Source organism: Alternaria alternata (genome assembly GCF_001642055.1).
Source record: "Alternaria alternata strain SRC1lrK2f unplaced genomic scaffold CC77scaffold_3, whole genome shotgun sequence".
Lineage (NCBI taxonomy): Eukaryota > Fungi > Ascomycota > Dothideomycetes > Pleosporales > Pleosporaceae > Alternaria > Alternaria alternata.
Window position 1 is genome coordinate 370426 of NW_017306192.1, and position 15253 is coordinate 385678.

The following is a 15253-nucleotide window of genomic DNA, read 5'->3' on the forward strand; positions in this document are numbered from 1 at the left end:
TTGTAGCAGGAGTGTCTTATGGTGGTTGCGATTACAAGAGTCTTGGGAGGGCGCAGTCGGGCACCGATGCCTAAGGCTGGCTATCGGAGATCACAGAACCGACAGATGAGCTTGTCGACGCAACACGATGTGGGCTTATGACAACTTGTGTCACAGATTGAGTATCGCGGAGCAGTAGCGAAAGTTTGTGGAGACTCGGGAGTATTGCGACGGCTCCTGATCGACGGCGATAGTGGGTTCGTGGAGCTGCTTGGTGGCACGTGGTGAGATGATATTGGTGCCGGCCGAGATTGACGCCGGTATTCCTGCTGAAGGCAAGAAGGAATTGTGTCTCAAACACTATGGATATAGTAGACGAAGCTACGGGAGGAAGGAAAAGAAGGCTGTCGGGACTTAGAGTGCGTAAGGAGGGGTCCACACGATTCCCCGCCGGTGACTTTACCCCTGTTGTTGCCAAGATTGCCCGTGTTAGAATAGTGGGATGGTAGCCGCTCAGCCGGGATTAAGGATCCCAGTATCAATCCATGGAGCGCAACATGTATAGCCAGTCGTATGCAAGCGACACCTGAACTAACAAACTCCCGAGAGCAAAGGCTATGCACGTCATTGCATTGCTTTTTTATTCATTTCCGTCTATGTGAGTTTCTATAGGTCATAGCTCTTCTCGTCTAGATCTGTACGGACCTAAGCAAAGAACGTCAGGACGATGCATCCAAAAACTGTCGTCTCTGGTCTATATCGCAAATGGAACTCTACGACTTGACGAGCAAGCTGTGGCCATCCATGTCTTCAGGCTGCTGAAGACCCATGGTTGCAAGAAGGGTAGGCGCAACGTCACCGAGTACGCCGTCAGACTTCTTCAGGCTCCAACCTTCGGGCGCGTTGGCCATGACAAAAGGCACCTTGTTAGTCGTGTGGGAAGTCTTGGGAGTGCCCTCCTCTGTGAGCATCTCCTCGGCGTTACTAGCACAATGTCAGCCCTAACCCAAAAGATGCAGATGATGGGAACTTACCCGTGGTCAGCGGTGACGAACAGAACGTATCCGCTCTCTTTGCACTGGTCGTAGACCTTCTTGATAGCCTTGTCGGTCTCTGTGCATGCTTCAATGGCTGCCTTGTAAACACCAGTGTGGCCAACCATGTCTGGTGGCGCAAAGTTGTTCATGAGGAACTCAAACTTGCCGGTCTGAATGCGCTCGCACAGCTTCTCTGCAACAGCCATGGCGCTCATCTTTGGCTCGAGGTCGTAAGTAGCTACCTTTGGCGAAGGAACCATCTCACGCTCCTCATTCTCGAACTGCTTCTCGACACCGCCGTTGAAGAAGAAGGTGACATGGGCATACTTTTCAGTCTCAGCAACGTGACACTGCTTGACGCCCTGCTTTCCTAGTGTCTCGGCAAGAACGTCTGTCATGCGCTGAGGCTCGAAAGCAACGTTGAAAGTGTATTTGGGGTTGTATGAAGTCATGGTGGTGAGGTGAATGTTTTGCGGGTATGGGAAGTCGGGCTTGGGCGAACGGTCGACATCGCCCAAGAGCTGAGTGATTTCTCGAACACGGTCGGAACGGTAGTTGAAGAAGAAGACGGTGTCGTTGTCTGGACGAATCAGCAAGTAGACATGCAGGTGCTCAGCATGTTAGTATACCTTGTATCCTTCGCTCCTTTCCTCCCACAATGATGGGCTTGAGGAACTCGTCGTTCTCGTCTTTTGCGTATCGCTCCTTGATGGTTGCGACTGGGTCACTGCTCTCCTCACCCTCTCCAGTGACTAGACCCTTCATACCAAGCTCGACACGGTCCCACCTCTTGTCGCGGTCCATGATGTAGTATCGTCCGACGACTGTTGCGATGTCGCCGAGGCCGATTTCCTTGGTAGCCTTCAGCAAAGTCTCCATGTATCCAACCGCGGACTTGGGGTCGGTGTCTCGGCCGTCTCCGAAGAAGTGGATGTAGGCCTCCTTGACGCCCTGGTCCTTCGCAACCTTGAGGAGCGCAATCAAATGGTCCATGTGGGAGTGGACACCGCCGTCGGAAACCAGACCGCAGAAGTGCAGCCTTCCGTTACCGTCAATGGCACGCTGGAACGACTTCTTGACATTGTCCACGTCCTTCAACTTTCCGTTCTTGATGGTTTGTCCAATTCGGACGGAATCTTGCCATACGACGCGTCCTGCACCGATGTTCAAGTGGCCGACTTCGCTGTTGCCCATCAGGCCTTCGGGAAGTCCGACGGCGAGAGAGGAGGCTTCCAGTTCGGTGTAGCCCTGTGCGGTTTTGGAGCCGTCCTTGGCGAACTCGTCCATAGTAGGCGTGTCGGCTGCGAGGATAGCATCGCCATCTTTGCGCGACTTCTCCGTCGCGACGCCCCAGCCGTCGATAACGATGAGGACCGTCTTCTGGTCGACCTTGGCCATGATTGCGAGTCGGTCAGGTGATTTTAGGAATAAGGAAGAAGAAGAAGAAAAAACTCGAGGATTCACTCGAGCAGCGAGGTTTGGAAGGCTAGTGAGAAGGGCGTAGGGAGCAACTTGTTGACGGAGGGGCAGGGTTGGCGGGGCTAAAATGGTCAACTTCAAAAAAGCATCGCCGGTTCACGTCACAACCTTCCCGCGACTGATCCACATTCCCCCCACAGCCCACGCCCGGAAACTTATCTCGAATCGCACCCAACAGCCGCGCTATTTGGCGATCGCTTTGGCATCCAACAACTCCTATCAGACAGACATAGCGATTATCATCTGCAGAATCGCCGTCCAATCAGCAACCTTGCCTTCAGCCCTACCCGTCAAAGGAGCAGGGAGCGTCGTCCCGTCCACGCGTGCTGGCTGGCCGACGCAAACACGACGCTAGACATCTTCAATTGGAACTCGTTGTAATCCACAACCATGTCGGCAGCCGCGACGCCATATGCGCCTGCCTCAGCGCGAGCCTCAGTTGCACCCACAGGCTCTCAAACACCAGCCCTGCCTGCGCCGCCGCCGCCTCCTACCACGAACACCCCGACCCTCCCTGCGCCCTCGACGTTTGACATGCTCCCTGACCTCCACAGGCTGCTCAAGCGCATTCTCGAGACACCTGCCCAGCCGCCACCTGCGACGCCAACGCCTGCCCAGCTTGCCGCAGAGGGGCCTCTCGAGATCCAACACGTCGCGACGGCAGCGAATGACATCCGCCTCAAGATACAAAAGGCACGACGCGCCGTCACAGCCTTGCCGGACATGGGTCGCACATGTGAAGACCAAGAAGATGAGATCGAGGACCTGGAAGCGCGTATTGCGCGGCTGAAGGCTTCTCTTAACGAGCTCGGTCGGCCGGTCGCTCAAGCAGAGGATGCAGACGGAGACCAGAGTATGACTGGCTGAGACGCCGTCCGCACTACGATTGATCCATTCTAGGACGCACGTCTGTCGACTGCATGGACGCACTCGACCTAGCTCTCGCCCAGGGCTAATGGCAGCTCGTCATCGTACGCGACTTGTCTACGCCTAGTTGAACAAGCACTGATCTCGTACACAGAAGGCGAGGCCCAAGGACCAAGTGTCGACACTCCAAACATGCGCATTGCATCGTATTGTACGCATAGCTACTAGCACGTCACATAACCCAGGTAGTCCTCTGAGCCTCACATGACCACGCGATCACGCGTCGAGCGCGTACGGCTAAGAACACGCTTTGCTCCTTAGCCTGGAATGCACATGTAGAAATAGTTGGGATGGATGAAGGGCGAGGAATACGGACGAGTCATCTTAGGTGCAAAGTAGATACGTTATGGGAGATCATTATCATTCTGAGGTGATATTACCGGATATCTACTTCATCTAGAAGCAAAGGCCCTCATGAGCTTGGGTATACTATAGAAGGAATTTTACCGTTCAACGATATATTCCTGGTCGTCTCTCATCTCTAGGCACGGAAGGCACGGCGTCCAATGCCAAGCTTGCTCAAGTCGAGGCCTGCGATTCCACCAGCCTTCTGTTGGCCAGCACCAGCAGCGGCTCCAGCAGCTCCAGCACCAGCTCCGGCACCACCACCAAGGAGGCTGCTGAGAAGACCTTCGATGCCACCAGCTGCACTAGCTCCACTAGCTCCACCCTGCTGTCCGCCGGCCTGAAGAGCTGCTTCAGCCTCCTGGAGAAGCTGTGCGATACCGTTGTTGCCGTTGTTGCCGTTGTTCTTGCCCTTGCCCTTGCCCTTACCATCTCCCTTTCCCTTACCCTTGCCTTTGCCGTTGTTGTTGCCATTGTTCGCGTTGCCAGTGCCGTTGGCTGCGGCTCCAGCGTCAACTACTCCGGTCGCATCTAAGGTAGTTAGCATATGGGACTGGTCATGGCGGTATGTGTCACTTACTTCCAGCTTGAGCAGCTTGGTCGGCAGCAGCTTGGTCGGCGGCAGCTTGGTCAGCGGCAGCTTGGCCCTTGCCCTTGCCCTTGCCCTTCGCAGCATCTTGTTGCATCTGCGCCTGGTCTGCCTCCAACTGAGCCTGATCCTTTTCCTTTTGCTTCTGGTCGGCTTTCTGTTGGGCAGCCTCCTGCTCAGCGGCAGCTTGCTCTAGCTCTTGCTGCTGCTGCTTTGCCTGGTCTTGCTGAGCTGCCTGATCGGCTCCCATAGCACCCTTTTGCTCCTGGGCGGCTTGCTGATCAGCTGCGGCTTGGTCCATTGCATCTTGTTGCTGTTTTCCATTCTGGTTTTGCTTAGCATCCTGAGCAGCCTGTCGTGGTTAGTATGTCATCTTGGTTCGTCATATGATTTTCAAAACATACCTCTTGGTCAGCCGCTGCTTGATCGGCTGCAGCACCGTCCTGTGCCTGGTCTTTACCCCCAGCCGCGGCATCCTGCTGTGCCTGTTGATCAGCCGCCGCTTGGTCCGCTGCCTGTTGATCATGGGCGTTCTGTGCTTGGTCTTGGTTCATGCCTCCGGCGGCCTCCTGTTGAGCAGCGTCTTGTTTTGCCTGCTGATCGGCGGCAGCTTGGTCTGCTGCTCCCATCTGCTCAGTTGCATTCTGCGCTTGGCCCTGGTTCATCATCCCAGCGGCCGCAGCATCCTGCTGTGCCTGAGCATCGGCGGCAGCTTGTTGCTCCTTAGCTAATGAGAATCAGTAAACTGTGTGGATAGGAAAGCCGTGAATCATACCTGCTGCAGCTTCTTGGGCAGCCTGCTTTTCGGCGTTCTTCCCCTTGCCCTTGCCCTTGCCCTGAGCAGCATCTTCAGCAGCGGCAGCATCCTGTGCCGCCTGATCCTGAGCGTCGTTGTTACCGGCAGCCGCAGCGCCCTCAGCGTTGGCTACCTCAGCATCCGCATTACCATTATCCTTGCCCATGCCGCCGCGTGCAGCCAAGAGCGCACCACGGAGCTTGAGGGCTCTCTCTCCAAACTTCTGTACAACGTCTTCCTCTCGGCGGCCGAAGTTCGTAGAAGGAATGACTACGTTCTCGGTACCAGCCGCGACTACAGGTCCCTGGCCCACAAAAGGTGCTGGGGCTGCTGCCACGAACGAGGCTGAAAGAAGGGTGAGAATGGAGATAGAAGTCTTCATAGTGACGGTGGGGATTTGATCTGGAAGGATTGAAACGAGGTGTGTCGAAACTTAAAATGAGCACAGCTCTTGAGAATTGAAATAAACAGATGGTGCTCTGCACAAAGGAATGATTTGGAAGATTGAAGCTGAGCGTGCCGTTCTATCCGCCCGAGGAGACTGGTTTATATAAGAGCGTTGCCTTATATGAGCTCACGAGTGCCTGAGAGAGGTAGTGCCTAGAATAGCTCAGGTCACGATTGTCGGGATGACCGTTCGTTGCCTGCCGTGCATATCATACATGCGCCGTTGGAGGATGCCTTGGAAAGACCAGGCTCAAAGGAAGAACATCGGCCATCCCCACAATTCTCTCACAGGCACGAAAGCCTCGTCTCGCATGGCAGCTGTAGATCAAGTTTGACATGCGATCGGGTCCGTAGCTTGGCTGGAAACGGTCGAATCAAACGCATGAAGGAGAGAGTACAATTACGGAAGAGAGAGCTGATGCAAGCTCCATGCCAGCATAGTCGTCGTAATAGCGAAGATCCAGGCTGGGGGTCGAACGTGTGTGGTTTGAGAACATGTTGCAGATGGAGCAGGGGCGATATATGCGGAGAGATATCTCCCTAAACGCATAAGTTTGGTGTATGACTGAGGTTTGCAGGCATAACATGGGCCTGAATCTCTGCCGGTTTCAGGCACACCGACGCGCCCACTGGAAATTCCGAGCGAACTGCTGGACATGCAAAGATGCAAAAACGTGCCCTTCCCGCTTCTAAGGGGGTTCCAGGCTCAATTCAACCTGAAAGAGCTTTGCGCCTCTGCTATACAATACTTGGTGTCGCGCGAGTACCTTGCTGCTGCTGTGGACTAATCACCGCTCCGTTGCCGGAACATGTACCGGAGGATCAACCCATGATAGGACGCGTAAATTCGTTAACACAGAGATGTTGCTTCTAGAAGGTTTTGACGATGAAGATGTTCGGATGCGGTGACTTTGACATGTGCGGAGAGAAGGATGAGGAAGGTTTGGCCAATGACGTGCTCGGTATTGCAATCCCGCACTTAGCCTTGTAGCCTCGGCTGCAACTTTTAGACATCGTCATATCAAGGTTTAGCATTGGCGACGAGCGTACATGTTGAATACCGCAATTCTGTCGCATTCCTCATCATTGAGCACTATCAGTTCTGGCCTGTAGTGCGCCGCCGGTCGGTCTTGTAGGAAGCGCAAAAATCTGTCAAGTCGTTCACTTTCGCATTCAATTCCATCTGTTTGCCTCCACAGCAAGTCCTACACCATGGCCACCAGATCAGTCCCCGCATCCGTAACGCGGCAGTTGCTTGCAACCTCCCGATCCGCGCGTATATCGTCAAGGCCCCTCGCGTGCGCCCCATTACCGAGACGGAATGTATCCGGCCTGTACCGTCCTGCAGTCCGAATTGCTGGTCAAAGAAGAGGCCTTTCCACGACGCCACGCACACGACTCGCCGCTGTGGACGACACATTCGATCCAAAGTCAATAGAACGCGAGTCTGATGAAGTGGATGTGCTCATTGTAGGCGGAGGTCCTGCTGGTCTGTCTGCAGCCATCAAGCTGAAGCAGCTTGCGACAGCGGCAGGCAATGAAGACTTTAGGGTTCTGGTATTGGAGAAGGCGGGCGAATTGGGCGATCACATCGTGTCTGGAAATGTCATAGAACCTTCTGCGCTCGACGAACTCCTGCCTGACTGGAGGTCAGAGGACAACCTGAACCGCTTCGCCGACATCACCCCCGCCAAAGAGGACCACATGTACTTCATGACCAAGAACAGCGCAATCCCTCTACCCAAGCCTCCGCAGATGAACAATCATGGCAACTACATAATAAGCTTGAACCAGATGGTCAAGTGGCTTGGCGAACGTGCCGAGGAAGCTGGTGTAGAGGTTTACCCTGGATTCGCTGCGTCGGAGATACTATACAACCACGAAGGCGTCGTACAGGGTGTGGCTACCAACGATCTCGGTATATCGCGAGAAGGAAAGGCCAAAGACTCATTCGAACGAGGAATGGAATTTCATGCACGCGTCACACTGCTTGGTGAGGGTTGCCATGGTAGTCTGTCCAAGCAAATCATCAAGAAGTACGACCTAAGGCGGGATAGTCAACACCAAACCTACGGACTTGGCATCAAAGAAGTATGGGAGGTACAGCCTGAGAAATTCAAGTCTGGGTTAGTGGTTCACTCCATGGGTTACCCACTGCCGAAAGACACCTACGGTGGTGGTTGGATGTACCACTTTGGTGACAACCTGGTCAGCATTGGTCTGGTTGTTGGACTCGACTACCCCAACCCGTGGTTGGCGCCCTATGGCGAATTTCAGAAGATGAAGCATCACCCGTATTACAAGGATGTATTAGAGGGTGGCAAGTGCATCTCTTATGGTGCGAGGACGCTGATTGAAGGCGGTTTCCAGTCTATACCTAAGCTCGCCTTCCCCGGTGGCGCGCTTCTTGGAGATGCCGCGGGCTTGCTTAATCTGCCGAAGATCAAGGGTACGCACAACGCCATGAGGTCAGGCATGCTAGCTGCCGAGGCGACTTGGGATGCCCTACAAGCCAATACCGACGGTGGTACCGTGTTCCTGTATGACTATGAGGACAAGATGCGCAAGTCGTCGATATGGTCAGAGCTCAAGACTGTGCGCAACATGCGTCCATCTTTCCATACTCCACTAGGCATCTACGGAGGCATTATGTATTCTGGCCTTGAAGCATACGTTCTTCGAGGCAAAGCGCCATGGACGTTAAAGCACGGCAAACCCGATCACGCAGCAACCAAGACTGCAGACGAGTGCCCGAAGATTGAGTATCCCAAGCCAGACGGTAAAATCAGCTTCGACATATTGACAAGCGTCAGCCGAAGTGGCACAAACCATGAAGAGGACCAGCCATGCCATCTTCAAGTCAAAGACTACGATGCACATGCTCAGAAGGAATGGCCCAAGTACAAGGGTGTTGAAAACAGGTTCTGTCCCGCCGGCGTCTATGAATACGTCGAGGATGATAGCAAAGAGCTGGGTGTCAGGTTCCAAATCAACGCCCAAAAGTAAGTTCAGCCGACCGGATCACTGGAAAGCCTGCTGACAACATACAGCTGCGTTCACTGCAAGACTTGCGATATCAAAGTGCCCGATCAGGACATCAATTGGCAAACACCACAAGGCGGCGAGGGACCAAAGTACGTACTTACTTAATGTAGACGCCGGGATAGAGACCATGGCCCAAGCCGTGGTCCACGCGATCAGCAAATATGTACATTAGGAAGGATCGCATGTATACATACTACATATTGGCATCAGCCCTAGACTTGTTGCTGCCCAAGTGAACCTCGGATGTTTGTAGGGCTTGGACAGAGAGATTCATCCCCTTGTTCGGAAACCGATCAATACCTGGATAAACTCAAGCGTGTGCTAACCCTACGGACAAATGACAATTCATCCGTCTGGAATAGTTACACTTCACTGGTAGCCCTGGGAGGGCGAGCGGCCCCGTTGGAGGCAAGACGCACGTGATGTCCGTGCCCGAAGCTTGGAAGGCTAGGGCGAGTGAGGCGTTGGGCGAACTTCCTTCTCCACCCTTCGTCACCGTCCACCCATCAACTTCGCCGGGGCCTATTACATCAATAGCATTCCGGCCCTCATCTATATTTGCAATCCGTTGTCGCGACACTGGGCCGACTAATTCTCTGCCCAAGAATCGATTGCGCGACTTCTGCACTTACCCGGCTCCTTCCTGGTCCCCAAGCTCTCAGGTTCTTCACGGCCACCCTGCTTCCAGCGCCCGACTCTATCTCCAAGGTACGACTAGCCGCCTGTATTGTATGCACTGGAAATCCCTTGCGCGTCTCCCTGGTTCCTGTAGTTTCGCACGTCGCTGGACACTGGCTTCCTGGCGTCGCGTCTTTGATACCGAGGCAACCCGTCTTTGGCACGCACCATGCGCGCTCCCTCGATGGCTTCCCGCTTGCTCATGGACATTTGCTCACGATTCTCTTCAGACTAGGTTATCTTTAGGATAAAGCTCTACCGCAACAGCCGTCACTATGACCGAGGTATCGTCTACGCGCCTATACCTAGGCAACCTTCCTCGCAATGCCACCAAGGCAGATGTCGAGGGCCACTTCCAGACGCATGGCACTGGTGAGATCACTGAGATCAAGCTCATGAACGGATTTGGCTTCATCGAGTACAAGGACGCAATGGACGCTCGTGATGTTGTCCCTGGTAAGCTTCAGCCACGCGCCAATCCATTGAACGCACGCTAATCTGTATACAGCATTCCGTACGTAACTTCTCGTGTATAGAAATCCGAACATACGTCCTAACTGATTCAAGATGGTTCCGACTTCATGGGCGAGCGCCTCATCGTCCAGTTCGCTCGCGGCTCGCGTGCCCGTAACGAGAACTTCACTCCCCACGAGCGCGTTCCCCCGCGTCCTAGGCGCACACCATACCGGATGAGAATAGCGAATCTTCCTGTGGAGACCAGCTGGCAGGTCAGACTCCCCGATCCTTGGATTCCTTCAGTTCCCTGTTAGCGCCAGTATACCGTTCCTGGACCAGTAATGGCTTTGTTCTCGCTTGCTTCCCGTTCTACGTTCTGGATTTGGGCCTCGCTTAACTTCGAATATATAGGACCTCAAAGACTTTGCCCGCCAGTCTGGATTGGACGTCGTCTACTCTGAAGTTGGCCGCGAGCGTGATGGCACTGGGTACGTGGGTAACACTGCAGCAAGTAACACGTACTGATCCACTGTAGATTCGTCGAGTATGAGACGGCCGCCGACCTGAAGACCGCAGTGGAGAAGCTGGACCGTCGTGAGTTCAAGGGGCAGGAAGTTACCTGTGTCCAGGACGTCTCCGATCCTCCCCCACCTCCACCTTTCAAACCGCGCGCTCCTTACGGAGGCCCCGGTGGTCCTGATGACCGGGGCCGTGATAGATACCGATCCCGCTCTCCCATGGGCCGCCGCGGTGGCGGATACCCACCTGCGCCCTACGATGATTACTACGACCGTCGCGGGCCACCTCGTGGCTACAGCCCTCGTCGCGATGACTATCGCCGACGCACACCTCCCCGCGAGTTCTACGACAGGCGTGATGGAGGTTATGGACGTTCGCCGCCTCGTGGTCGCATGCCTGATGAGTATGGCCCACCGCGCGCGCGTTACCCTGACGATCCTTATGATGCTAGGGCCCGACCTCCTCCCCGCGGTTACGATGACCCATACATGAACGGTCATGGACGCCCTTACGAAGGAGGACGACCGCCGTCCCCACGTGGTGCCCGTCCCCGTAGCCCCGGAGGCCGTCCGCCTTACGACGCTGCGGCGGCTGATTACCCACCACGGGGCCGCTACTAGACAGACGACAGAAGTAAGTTTAAGTCTATGCGTACTCTGTTAAGAGCACTTGCTGACAGTAGCTAGGTAGGCGTTCTTACTCCTGAAGACTACTCACCTCTCAGAATATCTACCCTTGAGACTTTTCTACCCGTGGATATGTTTTATGCGATGACGGAGCTGAAAGACAAACGGAGGATCAATTGTGCTGCATGAACCCAATGAGACTGCTTATGTGTTTCCTGTTTCCTGGTTTCTTGGATGTTCCATGTATCTGTTGCTTCAATGCGATTTCTTCTTGGTTCACCGGCTGTCATGAGAGGGCAATTCCCTTTATGCTAGCTTTCCTACTGTTATCTCAGCTGCACGAGGCAGCCTAATTTTCTGTAACATCAAAAAGTCCTTTCAGTACACGTGGACATATTCATCTGATTGTGTGCGGTTATGGATTATCATGTACTCTATCTGTGGCTCTGCTTGCAGACTGGCCGCTATGAAGACGAATCAACGCATCCCGTACATGACTACTCTTCGCCCAATATTGTTTTTCTGTTAACAGTCATAGAGTCTGCTCTTCGAGTGCATTGTCGGCTTGCTTGCTTTGTCAAAACGACCTTCCTTGGTGATTGCTTCAGCCTCGAAGAGAACCACTGACTATGCAAACTTGCTGTGTTGCAACCTAACACCTTGGTATTTTCATTGTACTTAGGTAGGAATCCGTCCGTTTCGGTGATCGGGCCAACCCATGTTCCCGAGATTCTCTCAATATCACGTTATCCTTCTCACCATTCGCCGGTTGCATAGTTGGGCCATGGTAGGTAAAGAGCGCTACTTGCAGGTGATGTAAGCCGAACGTAATGACTCACAGTATTCGCTGCGTTTCGTCTCGAAATTACAACACTGTAGACCCTGTAGGCTGTGATCCAGACTGAAGAATATCTCAGCGTACGATCAGGAGCAAAGTCTTGCTGCAGACACATCTGAAAGCCGCCTACAAACACTACAACTCTTCCTTCATCCCTGAATAATCGCAATATATTGGCACTACATTAGCCAAGACAAGACCAATCCTGCCGACCAAACGGAATTTCACGGCCAGTCAGAGAGTCGGCACTGGAACCATGCGCCAAGAGAACATCGCGATGGACAGGGGAGTTGCGCAGCGAACTGTGACACTAGATGTAATAACCTTCTTGAGACAGATAGCGATATAGCAGAGGTTTGCGAGGTTTGAAGATAGTTGGTATTGTGCTATGGGTTCTAGAAGATGGTACTAGAGATGTTGATGCGAGTCGCAACCGTAGCAATAATTGCCTTCAATGACAGGATTGTTAAGTTATATTTTATGTTCTGGATTAAAAAAAAGATGGGAAATATAACGAATGTGCCATTTTCCAACAGAACCTTGCCGGTTATCAATGCAGAGTATATTGAGGAATGCTTACCAACGTAATGCTGCACCTATACAAGGTTTTCCGTTGTATCGCCGATAACGCCCTCGCCACACAACTGGAAGCCACACCTAGATAGCTGGATGCCAAAACGATCGTGAAATCAAATAACCTTTCATAAGATATTCATGCATGTGACCTAAGAATCCCTACAAATGACGCTATACAATGTCAGAACCACAATATTTTGTATATCAAAGACCATGATTATGGTTCCAGTTCATATCTTAGTCGTAGAGACCATATCCCAGTCGTCGTCGCTGGCGTAGTCAGTGCCGCTGGCGGCTAGGATATCAAAAACAGGAGTAGGAACCATCTCAGGACTGGACATTGGCTCGTCGATTGTAGCCAGGGTGTGCGGTTTGGGTCGAGAGACTAACGTGAAACCCTGGTCTTCATCGGAGGAGTCACCGTTGGGTGTTGGTTGTGTGGCAGGCGGATCGAAGAAAGCAGGTGCTGGAAAGCTAGTAGCTATTCCAGGGAGCTTGAACGTAGGAGTGCTTTCGGAGTGGCCGGAGTGAGAATCTACGGACTGCAAACCGACGTTTGTTTCTGCAAAGGTGACTCGCCGCTCGACCTTGGGCCGATGCACAAAGGTTGTAATAACCGAATCGACCATGTTGTCCTGACCCACCTCTTCATGAGTCTTGGTTTGATTGGCAGTCCAGTGATCACCACGCGGGTAGTGCGATTCGCGCAGAATGTCTACAGAATCGCCGCAAATCATCTCTTGTGGTAGGTCTCTTGAAGCAAGGACGGTCGGGCGAACGCAAGGCTGAGTCTGGAGGGTGTCAAGACACAACCGTATGATATCCTGTGCGCCTATTGAAGTTAGCCTGAATATCCCCAGTAGCTACAGCGAATCTTACATTCATCCTCGAAATTGCGCTCCATGTTCATGCGACAGAGGTCCTGACGAAAGTCTGGAACATCGGCCGCAATCTTGAGAAACTCGGCCTCTTCGCCGAGTCTGTGGGCCAGAAAAGTTGAGATGCAGTAGTTGAGGAGCGTGTCAACAAGAGCATGTTGTCGGCGGGCCTTCTGACTCGCGTAATGTCGATACACGAAACGTATGGTTTCGAGTAAGTCTTGTGGAGGGGCAGGTAGAGAGCAGGCGAAATCAACCTGTAGCGAGATATTGCCATGCGCAAGTAGTTGTAGCTCGGCAACATCGAAGTCTTCGGCAATCTTGTACGTTTCGACGTGCGGAAGAAGCAGTATTGGCCCATACTCTGCTTGTGGAGGGAGATAGCTACCGGTGTAGCAGTAACGGAGAAGCGATATGATGGCATACTCGGACGGAGCCTCAAGGCTGGCTTGCAAGCGACTCTGGAAACCGTACTCGAATGCATGGTACAATAGAGGGCATTTGTCCAGAAACTTGAAAGGGCAGATACGATCAGAGATCTCGCGAACCTCTCCGTTGGGAAGAACTACCTTCAACGTCGCATTGCTCTGACCTTGCTCGAGGTACGCGTCTAGGAAAGAGAGGTCGTCCATGTGGAGTGTGAACGGAAGGATACAAGAACGCGCACAAGGCTCGAGACCCAGCACTGACTTGGCATATACTATCGAGCTTTTCGATTTATCTGAGTCGACCAGATGAAGCAACGAGGCTGCTGGCAAGGCGCAGCAGTGAGGTCAGCCCCAGTTTGTCGGCGTAGGCAAGTCAGAATTCGTGCGATAATCCAGAGTGATGTCGAAGGGAATGTTCAAAGTCTGAAACCGTGCAGTGAATAGAGAACTGCTGTCTGGGTGTCTGAGAAGACTCAAGACTCGAGATGATTAGGTCCAGGCAGCCGTCTGCATGCGCAGGGCCAAGCGCCTGTACTTTGGGAGGCCGCCGGTTAAGGGTCAACGGTCAATGTAATGAAGACGTAGCAGCGCCAGATTTTGCTTGATCTGGATTTGGCTCAGTTGATCACGATGTGACTGAACAACAAGTGGTATGGCAACGGAGGGGCATGGAGCCTTGGGAGCTGTCTCCCTGGAGGGGTGGGCATGCTTGCCAGTATGCCGGACATGCCTTACTGGCTTCGCAAAGCTAAAGCCGAGTTGCCACCCAATCAGAGTAACAACCATTGTACAGCCTCACATAAGGCTGAGATGTCAGCTGCATCTAATGTTGAGGGTTGATGTTCAGTGGTTGGTGTTGGATCGGTGATGGTGAGCCCGGTACCAAGCTGGGGAAAGCTTCAGCCACGACCCACTTCGGTCCACATCGCGGCGGCGGCTTGATGATGACGGCCGATCTCTCCACCAGACGTAGACATCACCCATCTTTGTCGTTAGAATTTGGTGCCGTTAGTGGGCGACTATCGTCAATTCAATTGCAAGTATTCGGTGTATCTCCAGACCCTCTGTACCTCTCGCGCGGCCCTTATCCCCAGCTTCCTCTCTATCAGTGCACATATCCGCTACGCCCCGCCATGGGATTTCTCTCTATTCTACCTGCGGAATTGGCCGTGGTAGAAACCTGGATTACACGCATATTCGTGAGTAGAACAAAGCACTCTCGATTGGGCTTTGCCTTCTCACAGTATAATAGCTCTTTCTCGGCCTCGTAGCCATCGGCCCATGGGCAGCGCTGCTCGTCTACGACCTACTCCTATATTGCTGTCGCGCTGGCGCATACGAGATACCTTTCATCGGCGGACGCGCTCGCGGAAAAGCGAGACCTCGTGCCCCAAGCCTCACTGAGCGCCCGAGCGGGCACCGTCGGAAGTTTAGTATTGCCTCTCGAGGTATAGACCGGCCGGTGCTGAGTACAGGGGGCATGGAGGCTGACTCTCAGGATGCCCGACATCGTCGTATAACGGAAGAGAAGACGGCGCACTCTTCGTGAGAGTATGATCAGAGACCAACGCACAATCGAACCTCGTTTGACGCGCTCCTGCTGGGTTGTT

General features: G+C 53.4%; 7 protein-coding genes across 7 annotated transcripts; 4 read left to right on the plus strand and 3 right to left on the minus strand.

Annotated features, from left to right (window-relative positions):
* Positions 1-629: 629 nt before the first annotated feature.
* On the minus strand, positions 630-2558 carry CC77DRAFT_1037772 (2,3-bisphosphoglycerate-independent phosphoglycerate mutase). The gene is made up of 3 exons (XM_018527084.1): positions 1646-2558; positions 1014-1596; positions 630-963 (listed from the first exon to the last, which is right to left on the minus strand). The coding sequence occupies exons 1-3, from the start codon at positions 2412-2414 to the stop codon at positions 753-755; spliced, it is 1563 nt and encodes a 520-aa protein (XP_018389749.1). The 5' UTR covers positions 2415-2558; the 3' UTR covers positions 630-752.
* CC77DRAFT_1016708 (hypothetical protein) lies at positions 2474-3554 on the plus strand. Its single transcript, XM_018524263.1, has 3 exons — positions 2474-3348; positions 3396-3466; positions 3517-3554. Exons 1-2 carry the CDS (start codon positions 2886-2888, stop codon positions 3449-3451), a joined length of 519 nt encoding a protein of 172 aa, XP_018389750.1. The 5' UTR covers positions 2474-2885; the 3' UTR covers positions 3452-3466; positions 3517-3554.
* Positions 3555-3903: 349 nt separating this feature from the next.
* On the minus strand, positions 3904-5534 carry CC77DRAFT_1057553 (hypothetical protein; the record flags this gene model as incomplete). Its single annotated transcript, XM_018528026.1, has 4 exons — positions 3904-4298; positions 4348-4708; positions 4761-5083; positions 5132-5534. The coding sequence occupies 4 exons, from the start codon at positions 5532-5534 to the stop codon at positions 3904-3906; spliced, it is 1482 nt and encodes a 493-aa protein (XP_018389751.1).
* A 1277-nt stretch (positions 5535-6811) lies between these two features.
* CC77DRAFT_927097 (hypothetical protein) lies at positions 6812-8749 on the plus strand (the record flags this gene model as incomplete). Its single annotated transcript, XM_018533973.1, has 2 exons — positions 6812-8601; positions 8650-8749. 2 exons carry the CDS (start codon positions 6812-6814, stop codon positions 8747-8749), a joined length of 1890 nt encoding a protein of 629 aa, XP_018389752.1.
* An 848-nt stretch (positions 8750-9597) lies between these two features.
* On the plus strand, positions 9598-10917 carry CC77DRAFT_1057555 (hypothetical protein; the record flags this gene model as incomplete). The annotated part of the gene is made up of 5 exons (XM_018528027.1): positions 9598-9778; positions 9831-9836; positions 9890-10050; positions 10190-10266; positions 10314-10917. The coding sequence occupies 5 exons, from the start codon at positions 9598-9600 to the stop codon at positions 10915-10917; spliced, it is 1029 nt and encodes a 342-aa protein (XP_018389753.1).
* A 1650-nt stretch (positions 10918-12567) lies between these two features.
* On the minus strand, positions 12568-13847 carry CC77DRAFT_1005351 (hypothetical protein; the record flags this gene model as incomplete). The annotated part of the gene is made up of 2 exons (XM_018523341.1): positions 12568-13169; positions 13217-13847. The coding sequence occupies 2 exons, from the start codon at positions 13845-13847 to the stop codon at positions 12568-12570; spliced, it is 1233 nt and encodes a 410-aa protein (XP_018389754.1).
* Positions 13848-14776: 929 nt separating this feature from the next.
* Positions 14777-15192, plus strand: CC77DRAFT_1057557 (hypothetical protein; the record flags this gene model as incomplete). The annotated part of the gene is made up of 2 exons (XM_018528028.1): positions 14777-14842; positions 14896-15192. 2 exons carry the CDS (start codon positions 14777-14779, stop codon positions 15190-15192), a joined length of 363 nt encoding a protein of 120 aa, XP_018389755.1.
* Between the last annotated feature and the right edge of the window lie 61 nt (positions 15193-15253).

What these genes read in the sequence shown, in the direction of transcription:
- CC77DRAFT_1037772 (XM_018527084.1), bottom strand. Translation starts at nt 2,414, where the DNA reads ATGGCCAAGGTCGACCAGAAGACGGTCCTCATCGTTATCGACGGCTGG. An exon ending in AAAGGAGCGAAGGATACAAG is followed by an intron (nt 1,597 to 1,645) that starts GTATACTAACAT and finishes TGATTCGTCCAG; the next exon opens with ACAACGACACCGTCTTCTTC. An exon ending in TTCGTCACCGCTGACCACGG is followed by an intron (nt 964 to 1,013) that starts GTAAGTTCCCAT and finishes ACATTGTGCTAG; the next exon opens with TAACGCCGAGGAGATGCTCA.
- CC77DRAFT_1016708 (XM_018524263.1), top strand. Translation starts at nt 2,886, where the DNA reads ATGTCGGCAGCCGCGACGCCATATGCGCCTGCCTCAGCGCGAGCCTCA. An exon ending in GGATGCAGACGGAGACCAGA is followed by an intron (nt 3,349 to 3,395) that starts GTATGACTGGCT and finishes GATCCATTCTAG; the next exon opens with GACGCACGTCTGTCGACTGC.